This window comes from Oratosquilla oratoria, chromosome 23, assembly GCF_046742065.1.
Source record: "Oratosquilla oratoria isolate Oo_2021 chromosome 23, ASM4674206v1, whole genome shotgun sequence".
NCBI lineage: Eukaryota > Metazoa > Arthropoda > Malacostraca > Stomatopoda > Squillidae > Oratosquilla > Oratosquilla oratoria.
Window position 1 is genome coordinate 37,970,252 of NC_134799.1, and position 13,514 is coordinate 37,983,765.

At 42.5% G+C, this 13,514-nt stretch overlaps 2 protein-coding genes across 2 annotated transcripts in view; both read right to left on the reverse strand.

Annotated features, from left to right (window-relative positions):
- LOC143037763 (uncharacterized) overlaps nt 1-5,261 on the reverse strand; it is an 11,089-nt gene extending 5,828 nt beyond the window's left edge. Inside the window, exons 1-2 of the mRNA XM_076206315.1 lie at nt 4,942-5,261; nt 2,470-4,797 (exon numbers count right to left, since the gene is read on the reverse strand). Of these exons, the coding sequence (XP_076062430.1) occupies nt 2,470-4,797; nt 4,942-5,261 (2,648 nt within the window). The remainder of the gene's footprint in view (nt 1-2,469; nt 4,798-4,941) is intronic.
- Nucleotides 5,262-5,269: 8 nt separating this feature from the next.
- Nucleotides 5,270-7,589, reverse strand: LOC143037764 (uncharacterized). The gene is made up of 2 exons (XM_076206316.1): nt 7,415-7,589; nt 5,270-6,822 (listed from the first exon to the last, which is right to left on the reverse strand). The coding sequence occupies exons 1-2, from the start codon at nt 7,587-7,589 to the stop codon at nt 5,270-5,272; spliced, it is 1,728 nt and encodes a 575-aa protein (XP_076062431.1).
- Between the last annotated feature and the right edge of the window lie 5,925 nt (nt 7,590-13,514).

The window sequence follows — 13,514 nt, forward strand, 5'->3', positions numbered from 1 at the left end:
GGAAATTCTTATGATGCTCTTTGATTGCTCCCTCTTGTAGATGTAAAGATAGGCGGCGGCTGACTTTACATCTAGTAAAACCAATGTAGGTGTGAGAGAGAGGATTACAATCCCCTGTAGAACAGTGATATTGGTACACTACATTAGTTCTAGATGTGAAGTCTGATCGCCTAGACAAATTGTTTGTCATGATCAGAGAGGAAGTTTTGGATTTTTGTAGTAGATGAGAACTCTGATTTTGTTGTTCTCATTTGTAGGAAGGTAATTCTTATGAATGATATCCTTAATGACTTTTTTTTTTTTTTTTAATTATGACATAATAATGATATCCCACCTCCCCATATCCCTGAGTCTACTTTAAAAGAATTACTCGTCACTTGCACCGCAGAAGTTCCATTCAGGTGCCCAGAAGGAAACCTTTACGTTCAGCAAGATGGCGTAGCGATGGGATCACCGTTAGGTGTCCTCTTCGCTGAAGCCTTCATGTCTGCTGTAGAAGGATCAGTCTTCCAGGACGGGGAGTTAAAACCATCAATCTACTGTAGATACGTAGATGACATCTTTGTCAGCACCCCTTATGTTGATTTGTTAGAGAATATACGGTGCCGACTTTAGGAAATTTCAGGCCTAACTTTTACCACTGAAATGAATAACAATGATCTACTCCCCTTCCTGGATGTCCTGGTTGATTCTACTTCTGACAACTTCATTACTAGTGTATATCGAAAACCCACCAACATGGATAAATGCATGAATGGCAAGAGTGAGTGCACTGACAACTACAACAAAGGTGTCAATAGAGCATATGTAAAAAGAGTCATATCAGTGTGTTCTTCGTGGCAAGCAATACACAGTGAACTTCAACACCTTAGACAAATGCTCACAAACAATGGGTATTCTAACACTGACTTTGATTCTATTACCAACAAAATGCTAGAATCCCATCTCACAATCAAAGAACCACAGAACCACAGAATCATAACTACATCAACATTTACTATAGAAACACCTTTACTAGTAATTAAAAAAAAAAAAAAAGTCATTGAGGATATCATTCATAAGAATTACCTTCCTACAAATGAGAACAACAAAATCAGAGTTCTCATCTACTACAAAAATCCAAAAACTTCCTCTCTGATCATGACAAACAGTTTGTCTAGGCGATCAGACTTCACATCTAGAACTAATGTAGTGTATCAATATCACTGTTCTACAGGGGATTGTAATCCTCTCTCTCACACCTACATTGCTTTTATTAGATGTAAAGTCAGCCGCCACCTACCCCTTGACCCCTTTTGTCTGACCTCTTTTGTGTGACCTGACCTCAGGCCTATATATACATCGGTCAACCTCGGCTTGTCACTCTCCCTTCTTTCTCTCTTCCCTTTAAATGTAAGTCTTCTTATTAGTTGTCATCTTTATTATATTTATGTAATTTTTGTCACCATTACTGTAACTATGTAATTTTTGTTATTTTTTTGAAAATGTCTTATTCAAGACGAAACGTCAAATTCAAATAAGAAAAAATGGAAGAATATAGAGACTTAGTTTCAATTCACCCGGTTAATGGAAAATCTCTAATCAGGAAAATCGAGAATACAAAGAAAAAACTGAATAACTACAACAATGCTGTCGTTTTTAACTCCACGTGTATTACTGAGAACCTGCTCCCCTCCTTTACTAATATATATATATATATATATATATATATATATATATATACAAGCACCTGGCTGCGCCAGCCACGGCTACGCCGTGGGTGCTTGGCCTGCGGCGCCCGCGAGCGAAGTGGCAGCATATGCCGCCTAGGGTTCGGTCTTTGCAAAGTTGGCTAGTGGCCTAACTTCCGCCACCCATTCGATAACTTTGTTTTCGATATATTACTTCTTAAATGATCCAGAGCCGATCACAGTGCCAAGATGTCTTTCCTCCTCTTTTGTTACTTTCATTTCACTGTTTTTAAAGAGGTTTCTACTGATGATGATGATGATGATGATGATGATGATGATGATGATGATGATGATGATGATGATGATGATGATGATGATGATGATGATGATGATGATGATGATGATGATGTTGATGATGACGACGACGAAGACGACGACGACAACGACGACGACGACGCCGTGGGTGCTTGTCCTGCGGCGCTGCTCGCTTCGCTCCCGGGAGCTTCGCGCCCTAGGGCTACGCCCTCTTGCTATACATGTGTTTTATTAGTCATCTTTAACTTCTTCTTCAACTTAAAGCCGCCGGCACTACTTCTTAGTAGAAGATTCTCCCTCGTCGTCGTCGCTGCACCTCTTGTTGCTCTCAGTGGTGGTATCTCTGTTCTCTTTTAGCATCTTTTTGACCTCTTCTATTTTTTGGTCAACTTCCTCTATTTTCTCTTCCAACTCCTCCTTGATAGAGATAGAGAAACTGGAGGCAGGGTCGACCTCTTCTTCTCTTTCGTAGCACAAATCGTACGACGCGGGCAGCAACATATCTACGGCTTCCTCTTCTGAGATCGTGTACACTTCTTTGGGTATCTCTACAATGCTTTGGTCAGGCTCTTCTTCGGCCAAAGCAACTTCTTGGTCGTCAGAAACTACGACCGCTTCAGGAGGTTTATCTTCTTCTGAAAGACTCTCAACGAAAAGTTCTTTATACACGCAATTGCGTGGTAGTTTCATCCTGAAATCGTCGTTCACTTTTTCCCAACCTGTGTATATGATGAGAGAATTCCAGCTTGTAACTCTTGAGCAGGCGACATAAAGTTGTCCGTGGGCAAAGCACTGTGCAGAATCAAGCAATATTCCACACCTATCAAATGTCTGCCCCTGAGATTTGTTTATCGTCATCGCATAACTAAGCTTAACAGGGAATTGTTTCCGCTTGAATGGTATAGTGGTATCGGTAGACTCCAGAGTAATTCTCGGGAGTAAAACCTGTTCACCCCTGTGTGTACCGCCTAAGATCTTTCCGACTATGATATTTTTTTTAAGATTAGTCACTATTACTCTGGACCCATTACACAACTTGGGAGGGCATACATTCCTCATAACCATGATGATACTTCCTACTTTCAGTCTCAACATGTGAAGAGGGAGAGAGGGGCTCGTTATGGCATTGAAAACCGATGTCTGAATGTCCGTTACTTCTTCCATTGCAGTGTCAACACTCACAAACACTTTCTCTGGTTCTTCAGACTTATCGTAGACCATCAAGTTTATCCTGTCGACATCATCGTTTGTGGGGGAAATGATACCCCTCTTCTCGAAATATGAAGCATTCAGGTGATTTTCCTCTAAATTATCATAGACTTTGTCCACTAACTCTTTTCGGGTCTCAACGACAATCCCAAACTTCTCGGGAAGTTTTACGGGTCCACTCTCCCCTCTCCCCAGAGCCAATAGATTTTTCGCAAACATCTTGTTCTTTACGTCATCTGCCTTGAGTCTCACGTTACGTGTTAGTTCCAACTTTAAAAGGTCGTCCCAGAAATAACCGGACTTTATACAGTATTCGAGCTCATCATTCATTCCTCCCCCTCTTATAACTGGGAGGATTTGACGAAAATCTCCCGCACAGACAAATACTATTCCCCCCATAAACCTTCCTGGAACGCCCAAAATGTCCCGAAGGGAAACATCAAGAGTAGCTAACGTGTTCTTGTTTGCCATCACAACTTCATCCCAGACTATTAGAGACGTCATTGATAGGAGCTTCGCCAACTCTGAGTTTTTCTTGATGCTACAGGCGCACACTTCGTTGTAATCCATTAACGGGATCTTGAACATGTTATGTGCAGTTCTTCCTCCATGCAAAACAGTAGAGGCGATACCCGATGAAGCGACAGCCAAGGCAATTTTTCCCTGAGAACGAACAGTATCCAGTAAAATGTTGAGCACGAAAGACTTTCCCGTCCCACCTGGAGCATCCAGGAATATCCCATTGTGCCTGTACTTTTGGGCGTTCTCGATGCGAAATAGCACAGTATCGTAACAGAGTCTCTGTTTGCTGTTCAGAAGAAGAGACTTCTCCTTCACCTCTTCTGTCAACTTCTCTTTGTTATAGGCCTTTTCTCGGCGTATGATGTTTGATGTTTTCTCGCCACATCTTGAAAGTGGTAGCCCATATTGGGTGATAGAGCCCCCTCCGCAGTTCCACACATGTTCCTGGGTATCGTCTAGAGCGTCAAGGTAAATTTCATCGTTGTATTCCGTCGCTTTTTGGCGCTGCAGGAAGTCACTGGCGAACAAATCTTTGGTCTCTTCCCAGATACCTGACTGGTCCTCTAATTCCGAAAACACCAGCATGCTCGCATAAGTAGCTCGCAACTTATTGCGGTCATTAGTGTGGTTGATGATTTCCAATATAGTTTTCTTCCAAGTTTCTTTGTCGTTTAGGAGTCCCATCGCTTTAACGGCTTCTCTGTAAGTGGGGTAGATCACCCCTTCAAATGTCCGAAGATCCTCGTAAGACGTAGGCCCCTTTACGTGTGTTAAAAGTAGTCTCAAATAGAAGAGCTCGACAGTTTTATTTGTGACAGCACGTATCCTTCCTAGAGAAGATGCTGTCGTCTTTCTTTCTTCCCAGACACTGCTAGTGTTATTAAAAACAAAGTGGTTGGGAAGCTGATTATAATATAGGCCTGCTGCAAATTCGTTTCGCGCACACAGTTTGAAGAAAGCTGTCAAATGAGTGTCTTTAGAGGTTTTTCTATCGATCTCCTCCTTAGACGCGTTCTCCTTGAAAAATACCGCGTTCTCTCCTTCTAGATGCAAGTCAAGAGTTGCCACAGGGGGGTGACTTCTGTGAATCGCAAATTTGAAAATCTTCCACGACGCCTAATTCGCATTGACGAATCGTGCCTCCTGGAATTTTCTCACTTCATTAACATCTTCCCCTTCTTTCGTTTTCGAAAACAGAATGCGGTCACATCCTTTGTTGACGTACTTTGTAACGTAGGCTATGCACTTTATAGAATTTGAGCACTCAACATTTATGTCCGTGTTATACTTTAAACATAGGTACGGGCTGTAGGGGCCAACCCATGAATTGTCAACTTTGATTTTCTCTCCCTTTACTTTTTTCTCGAAAGAGTGGCCCCCTTCACCTACTGCTGTCCTTCGATACAGAGGGTACCCGTTGTTCCCAAAGTACATGTCGCCCCTGCACACTTTCGGAAAACCCTTTCCACACAATGATGTGGAACCGTACTTTCCTTGACAACATAGTTGGGACTCGTCAAAGCCTCTACAGGGGCCGTGTATCATGTTCGTTGTCACAATAAGCGCGGCTCTTTATTTTTGTCAGGTATCTCAGCTGATATCACCCTAGAGACGAAATCGGCAGTAACGTGGCGTTCCATCCAAAGAAGGATATGAACATGAGGGAGACCTCTTTTCTGCCACTCAACACTCAGTAGGTGTGCCTTAACGCGCCCAAACACGTTTTTAATCGTCATATCGTCCATCAGGCTGTCCACTTTCAACTTGAAAATCCGACTAACAAAGTCAGGGCGGTCATACATCCGGGAGATGTCACAACCGACAGCCTCCACGGCTTGTTTCAACTCTTCCCAATGAGGATTCATTGTAAAGGTAATAAAAAAGTCTGGAGACCCGTAAGACGACACAAAAGCCAAGGCGTCTTGCTGCCGCGCTTTCATGTATCTTGGGCCCCCAACAAATGAAGCAGGGATAATCACCCGATGACCCGCCTTTCGGTTATCCCCGTCCCCTGTAAGAATATCAGCGCGCTTTTTCCGCAACTCCTGTTGATTGTGTTCGATGAAAGACAACCTGTCAGACTCAACTTTCACGTAATTATCCACAACAAATTGCTGGAAAAGACGGGCCCCTTTAGTCACATAATTGAAAACACCTTCTCTTTCCATGTAAAGAGAGGCGTAGTACATGCAAGGGCTTAGCCTACTGTATGTTGCAGGAACATGTTTTGAACAACAGATGTCTGCTTTGCGTTGCTTTTTCAGAGTGCAAGAATGACCGACGTCTCCATTGGGAAACAGGAGAGGATACTGAAAACCATCGTAGAAGAAGTTGGTGTGACTCATAAGTCTGAGACTAAATTTTGAATCTTCCTTTGGGGAACCTATCACTATTTCCAATGGGTCTCTTGAGGGGCCCAAATTAACGATGGCTCCCACCTGCGAAGAAGAAGTGGGAAGGTGGTAGACTCCTTTATGTTCGCGGGTTGTTAGATTCTCAGCGGCTTTCAACGTAATAGACACCTGGGGTAATTTGCCATATTTCTTGACGTGAGCTTCCATGAGCTGTTTAGCCGTCTCTAGCTCTTTCAACATCCCAGACAGACACGCGTTATGTTTTGCCATGTATTTGTAAAAGTGTGTGATAATCTTCTCGTTCTCTGAAAGAACCTTTTCCTCCCTAGCTCGTCTCTTCTCCGTTTCGTTCATATTCCCCTTGCCATTTCCTGACTTTGAAAAATGTTGAACCGCCAGAGTGCGAAGTTTAATATGCTGATCTTTCTCGTGGTAGAAATAAAGATCGAAGAAAGAATTATTCTTCCTCCAAAACGGGTTTTTCTCAGAATTACTGTCATGATCAAAATGCACGTCTTTCTCAGTCAAAGACCCCTTTTTTAGCAACCCGGGCTTCAATGAGCCTAGTCTGTGGTACACTCGTCCCTGAATTTTGTAACACAGTGCATTTTCCCCTGCGTTCTCCAGCTTACTCGAAGTCGCAAAAGATGTGAAAGAAAATATTAAATTGAAACCAGCGATGTTTTTCAAAAATCTTTCAGAGAGAACGGTTTTACCTTCGTAGAGCTCTCTTATTGTCCCGTCCTTAATATCTGAGGGCAACAATAAAGGAGTTTGACCCAAGTTGCAACAGATTGTTTTGTTTTCTCGTTTCCACAGCAAAGCTGAACAGACTTTACATTTGAAATCCCCCCAATTGGCCGATGTGATGCGGAAAAGTTTGAACAGAGTTTTCCCTAAGAAACCCAAGCAACTCCTCCCTCACAATTTCTCGCTGCTCGTAATCTGGCTCCTTCAAATGACGTTCGGATCGTTCTTTTCTCAACTTGTCAAGAACATTTTTCTCTTCCTCTGAAAAATCCTAAGGAGTCTCTCCAAATCGCAGGAAAACTTTCACTTTCTTAAACGCCTCACGTCTCTTCCTTTTTTCGGCCCGCAATTCTCGCGCTTCTTGTATCTTTTGGACCTTTTCTTCTCTTTTGAACTCCCGCAGTTCTCGTGCTTCTCGTATCTTTTGGGCTTTCTCCTCTCTCTTTAACACCCGCAATTCTCGTGCTTCTCGTATCTTTTTGGTCTTTTCTTCCTTCAATTTTGCGCGCATTTCTCTTTTTGAGACCCTCTCTTCCGTCTTTTGAAGAATTTCTCGTGCTCGGTCCTCATTTAACTTCTCTGCCTCCAATTTACTCGAAAACTGCTGACTATCATTCCCTGGTGCACCAGAAAGGTTTTCGGGCGTTTCCTCTTTCACGGGACGCCGGTCATTCTTTTTCTTCAGCGCGTCTTTGACCTTCTTGACCGCATATTTGTTGTAACGTTTAGCCCTCTGGTATGCCTTATAAGATAAATCAAGATAATGCATCTGGTAGATTCTATGGTCGCTTCGTCCACCATGTTTCGTGAAACTTTTGTACCCCACAAAGTAATGCTTCGAAAAACCATTTGACTATTCTTCTGTTATTTCTCCATCAAACAATTCCAGAGTATCAAACTTTTCGTCGCTGTACTCAAAATCTTTGCACTCCCTTAGGGAAGCGTTGAACCGAATGACTTTCCTGTGGAATTCTTTAATTGTTTTGTGGACCGAAAAAATCTTCGTGTTATTGTAAAGTTCAGGAAATGCTTTAGTGTGTTCAGCCCGTAAAGTATTCTGCAACCCCCGGTTATTCTCAAGACTTCCTTTTGAGACCTTCTTGCAATCAGCCACCCACTTCCAGAAATGGCGTTGCCGCCTTCTCTTGATTGCCGCGTTTTGGGGCATCGTGCACGTCTCCGGAGTGACGTTCCCCGTCAAAGTTAATTGCCAATCTTTGCTTACCCCCACCGCTTTCGGTGTCCCTGTTTGCCACGGATAGGCCGGAAGGACGAAAGAAACACATGCCTTATCTCAGTGGACTTTTTTATTTTTAGTTATTCATTGATTGATATACGTATATATACATATATACGTATATATATATATATATATATATATATATATACATATATATATACATATATATATACATATATATATATACATATATATATATACATAATTATATATATACATATATATATACTTCTTAGACTCTCTTCATGGCGTCTGTTGACAACTCGCCAGTGAGACGGGGTCGCCGGAACGAGCAGTCTACGAACACCAAGAACTTCGAGATCTTCGAGACCTTCCAGAAGTTCGAGACCTTCCAGAACTTCGAGACCTTCCAGAAGTTTGAGACCTTCCAGAACTTCGAGACCTTCCAGAACTTCGAGACCTTCCAGAACTTCGAGACCTTCCAGACCTTTGAGAACTTCGGCACTTTCGAGAACTTCTGCACCTTCGAGACCTTCCAGAACTTCGAGACCTTCCAGAACTTCGAGACCTTCCAGAACTTCGAGACCTTCCAGACCTTCGAGAACTTCGGCACTTTCGAGAACTTCGGCACTTTCGAGAACTTCTGCACCTTCGAGAGCTTCGGCACCTTCGAGAACTTTGGCACCTTCGAGAACTTCGGCACCTTCGAGAACTCCGGCACCTTCGAGTACTTCGGCACCTCGACAACTTCGGCGCCTTCGACCACTTCGGCGCCTTCGACAACTTCGGCGCCTTCGAGAACTTTGGCACCTTCGAGAACTTCGGCACCTTCGAGAACTTCGGCACCTTCGACAATTTCGGCACTTTCGAGAACTTCGAGAACCTCGACACCTTCGAGAACTTCGGCACGTTCGAGAACTTCGGCAGCTTCGAGAACTTTGGCACCATGGCTTAACGATGATCGTTCTTGACTCAACGATGATCATCCACGGCTCAACAATGATCGTCCATTGCAAAACGATGATCGTTCAGGGCTCAACGATGATCGATGTTTTAATTTTGTATACAAAGTTAATCGCCAATCTTTGCTTAGCCCCACCGCTCTCGGTGTCCCCTGTTTGCCACGGATTGGCCGGAAGGACGAAAGAAACACATGCCTTGTCTCAGCGGACTGGAGGAGCCTTCCAGGTCCCCCGGAGGAGGAGCCTTCCAGGTCCCCCGGAGGAGGAGCCTTCCAGGTCTCCCGGAGGAGAAGCCTTCGAGGTCCCCCGGAGGAGGAGCCTTCGAGGTCCCCCGGAGGAGAAGCCTTCCAGGTCCCCCGGAGGAGGAGCCTTCCAGGTCCCCCGAAGGAGGAGCCTTCCAGGTCCCCCGTCAAAGTTTTAATCGCCAATCTTTCCTTACCCCCACCGCTCTCCGTGTCCCCTTTTTGCCACGGATTGGCCGGAAGGACGAAAGAAACGCATGCCTTATCTCATTGGACTTTTTTATTTTTAGTTATTCATTGATATATACAGTATATATATATATATATATATATATATATACTGTATACATATACATATATATGTATATATATATATATATATATATTATGGGAAAGGTGGAGGGGGAAACACGGGTCTTTATCTGATTATCGAGTTTATTCCTGACCGGTTTCGCTTACAATAGCTTCTTCAGAGGAGTGTAAGCGAAACCGGTCAGGAATAAACTCGATAATCAGATAAAGACCCGTGTTTCCCCCTCCACCTTTTCCATAATTTGTCCCAATGTCTCTACATATATATATATTATATATATATATATATATATATATATATATATATATATACATACATATACCAAGGCTTTTTCCCCCTTACAAGGGAGGTAGCCAAAAAGAAAAAGGCATAAAATCATTCCCACCCATTCCATCCCTGAATACACACCACACCCCTCCACCCTCCCTCTTATCTGTGCACCTCCTGAATGACGGGTCATCCCTGCACCTTGTCCACTGCCCTGGGTCAGAAGCAGTGTCGCAAGACACAGCACATCCACAGCAAGGCCACTTCATTAAATTGGCGACCCCCCCCCCCTCTCCGTCCCCCCATTGCATAAAATGAGAGGACGGGGAGAAATCCCTTCGGGCTGCGTCAAATTTTGCTCACACATACTACCTCACCCCCATCCACCCGCCCATTCCACCTCATGCAATCACAACATCATCCATATACAACCATTCTCCATTCACCCCTGTCTTCTGTCCTCTCCCGTCCTTCCTCAACAGACATTCCCCTCTTCCCCAAAGCCCCCTTGACCCCATCCATCCACCTCATCCTAGGACGTCCCCTCATGTTCACTCCCTCCACATCTGCCTTCCACACCTCTTTTACTAGTCTTTCTTCACTCATTCTTTCCATGTGTCCAAACCATCCTAATATTCTTTCATCAACCCTATCTTCCAGCTCCTTTTCCACCCCTGTTCTCCTATACATATATACACATATACATATACAGTACATAGACATTCGGCATCCCATATAAGATTATAAAAACTTCTCGATACATTCTTGGTAATCTAGTATGTATATTCTACTGAATAGACCGGAAAATTCCAGACAGATCAAGCCCATCTCTGCTTTCTCTAAAGACTTCAGTTTGTCCTTACGGAGTTTGGGGAGTGTGCAGAGGAGACTTCCGTAATTTATGTCAACATTTCACGCATTCATTGCGCATTATCAAGAATATCATGGTATCAGGAGTTGCATATTCTTTATGTGTTGTAGATTATATGGTGATGTTCACTAAGCGAGAGGACTATGTGTGATGACTTAGTGTTCATATGTATTCTTTGAGGTTCCTGTCGTCGACATGAGGTCAGGTAATTAGTCGCAGGGTAGAGTACACGAGCTTGCTGGTTACAGCACAAGGTCAGATCATTAAGCGCGTCGACCACACAGAAGCAGGTACGTAAATGGCCGCGGCTGGCTCACATACCCTCATACACCGCTCCTGATTGGCTCAGCCACGCACTTGAACCGATCAATCAAATCAGCCATCCTGAGTTCACTGCTGACCAAAGACCTCCTTCATAGCATTCCATAATTCACACGACTGCGCCAACCTCTGCCACGTCACCCCTGCAAACTTCTCAATCTCGTCTCTCCACCTTCTGTCTGGCCTCCCTATTCCACGCTTCCCATCTCGCGGCGTCCAATTAGTAACACACTTGCTCCATCGCTCACTCGTTCGAACTAACTCACTTGCCCAATTCCACTTCCTCTCTTTTACCGCCTCTACAATATATTTCACTCTAGTTTGCTCTCTCACCCAACTTGCTCTCTATCGGTCTTTCAGCGTTATTCCTATCATTGATCTCTCCATTCTCCTCTGTGCAGTCCTTTTCCATCGCCTCCGTCAGTTTCTAAGTCTCACACCCGTGGATTATTGCTGGCAGAATGCATTGATTGTAAAATTTACGTTTCAAACATAGAGGTAGAGAACCTCTCAGAATTTTATTATACTTACCAAACACTTTCCAACCAATTGTAACACGTCTTTTTATTTCATCATCATAATCTTTGGTCACTTTCACCATCTGGCCTAAATAATTACGGTATACTCTTCAAATTCTTTACTTTGAATTTTCGTTTTGAACGTTACTTTGGTTTTACTCTAATTCATTTCTAAACCTACTTTGAGACTTTCCTTGTTCAGACCAATCAGCATATCTTGCAAGTTTTCTGCTCTTTCTGAAATAAGAATAATGTCATCCGTAAATCTTAGGTGGTTCAAATATTTGCCATTAGTCTTCAAACCTTTCTCTTCCCAGCTCAACCTTCTGAAAACCTCTTCCAAGCAAGCTGTAGATAACTTGGGTGAAATTGTATCGCCTTGCTGTACTCCTTTCTCGATCTTGACATTTTCTGTATCTTTATGAAGTCGAATTATAGCGGTACCTTTCACATAAATCTTCTCTAAAACCCTTACGATATATTTATTTGTACCTGCTTACGTAGCAAGTTAAGTATTGCTGTTTGTTATACAGAGTCAAATGCCTTCTCGTAATCTACAAAAGCTAAACACAGAGGTATATTGTATTCTGTTATTTTCTCGATTAGTTGGTTCATCGCCTGCACATAGTCTAGAGTCGAATATCCGCTTCTAAAGCCTGCCTGTTCTCTCATTTGGTTTCCATCTAAAATTTGACTTAGTCTATTTGTAAGGATTTTGGACTTTGTATACATTTGATAGCAAGCTAATCGGTCAATAGTTACTAAGGTCCTTCTAGTCTCCTTTTTTATGAAGCAAATTCACTATAGCATTGCACCACGATTCAGGAACGCTTTCTTGACGTAAGCACTGGGTGTACAACTGAGCTAATTTAATATGAACTTCTTTCTCTGCGTCTTTCAAGAGACCTATCGATACGCCATTTTTTTCCCCCAGGTCCTTTTCCTCGTTTCATATATTTAAAGTAAATTCTACTTCTTCCTTTGTATACAGATGAATTTACTGACTCAACTTTGTTCTTCGACGAGTAAAGCTCTTGGTAAAATTCTTCTACTCTTTTTATCATTCTGTCTCAGCATTTAACGATTTCTCCATTTCTGTCTTTCAAGTATATCATTTGCTGTCTTCCTAAAGCATGTCTGCGCTCGGTCCCTTTAGTACTTTTACCTTACCTAATAATATCCTCTATTTCATCCATATCACTCTTTCTTTTCTCCGATCTCTGCCTTTTGTTGATAACCTTGTTTAGTTCTACTCTTTCTATTTCGTCTCTCCTTCTTTTAATCTGCATGGTCCTTCTTATTTTAATTAGGTCATTTGTAGCTTTGGTGTATTTTTTTTTCTAATACTTTTTGTACCTCCTACTTTCTCTGCCAATTCTTTAATGATATTCACTAAATTCAAATTCATACCTTCGACTGTGTCCTCGTTTGTTTTTAGAGCTTGTTTAATTTCTAACTGAAATTTCTTATTATCATCCATAACCTTTCCAAGGCTTATTTTCTTTTTAAAAACTAGTTTATTTCTCTCTGCTCTGAAATTGAATTTAGCTGTGCAATCTACCATTCTATGGTTACTACCTATGTTGACTTTATTTATGACCATGACATTGCTAACGCTCTTGTTCTCATCTCCTAGCATGAAGTCTATTTCGTTCGTTGTTGTTTCATTTGGACTTCTCCAGGTCCATTTACGACCTACACGCTTTTGGAAGTCTTCATTATCCTCATGTTGTAGTTCTTTGCAAAATTGACTAACATCTTGCCTCTGTCATTTCTTTCAACCACTCCAAACTCCAAACGACTCATCTCCCATTTTCTTCCCCATTTTAGGATTAAAGTCGCCTATTACCAAAGTGTACTTACTTTTTTCTTTATCTATTACCCGATTAAATGATCATAGAAAAACTCAATTTCATCGTCTAAACTCCGTGAAGTTGGTGCATAAACTTGAGCTATTTTTAGAGTGTACCTTTTACACAGCCTAGTCACAGTCCAAGCT

Excerpts from the sequence above, each read along its gene's own strand:
- LOC143037764 (XM_076206316.1), bottom strand. The coding sequence starts at position 7,589 with ATGCATTATCTTGATTTATCTTATAAGGCATACCAGAGGGCTAAACGT. Across the intron at positions 6,823-7,414 it reads TGATAGTCAGCAGTTTTCGA|ATATTAAGGACGGGACAATA; the intron begins GTAAATTGGAGG and ends TGTTGCCCTCAG.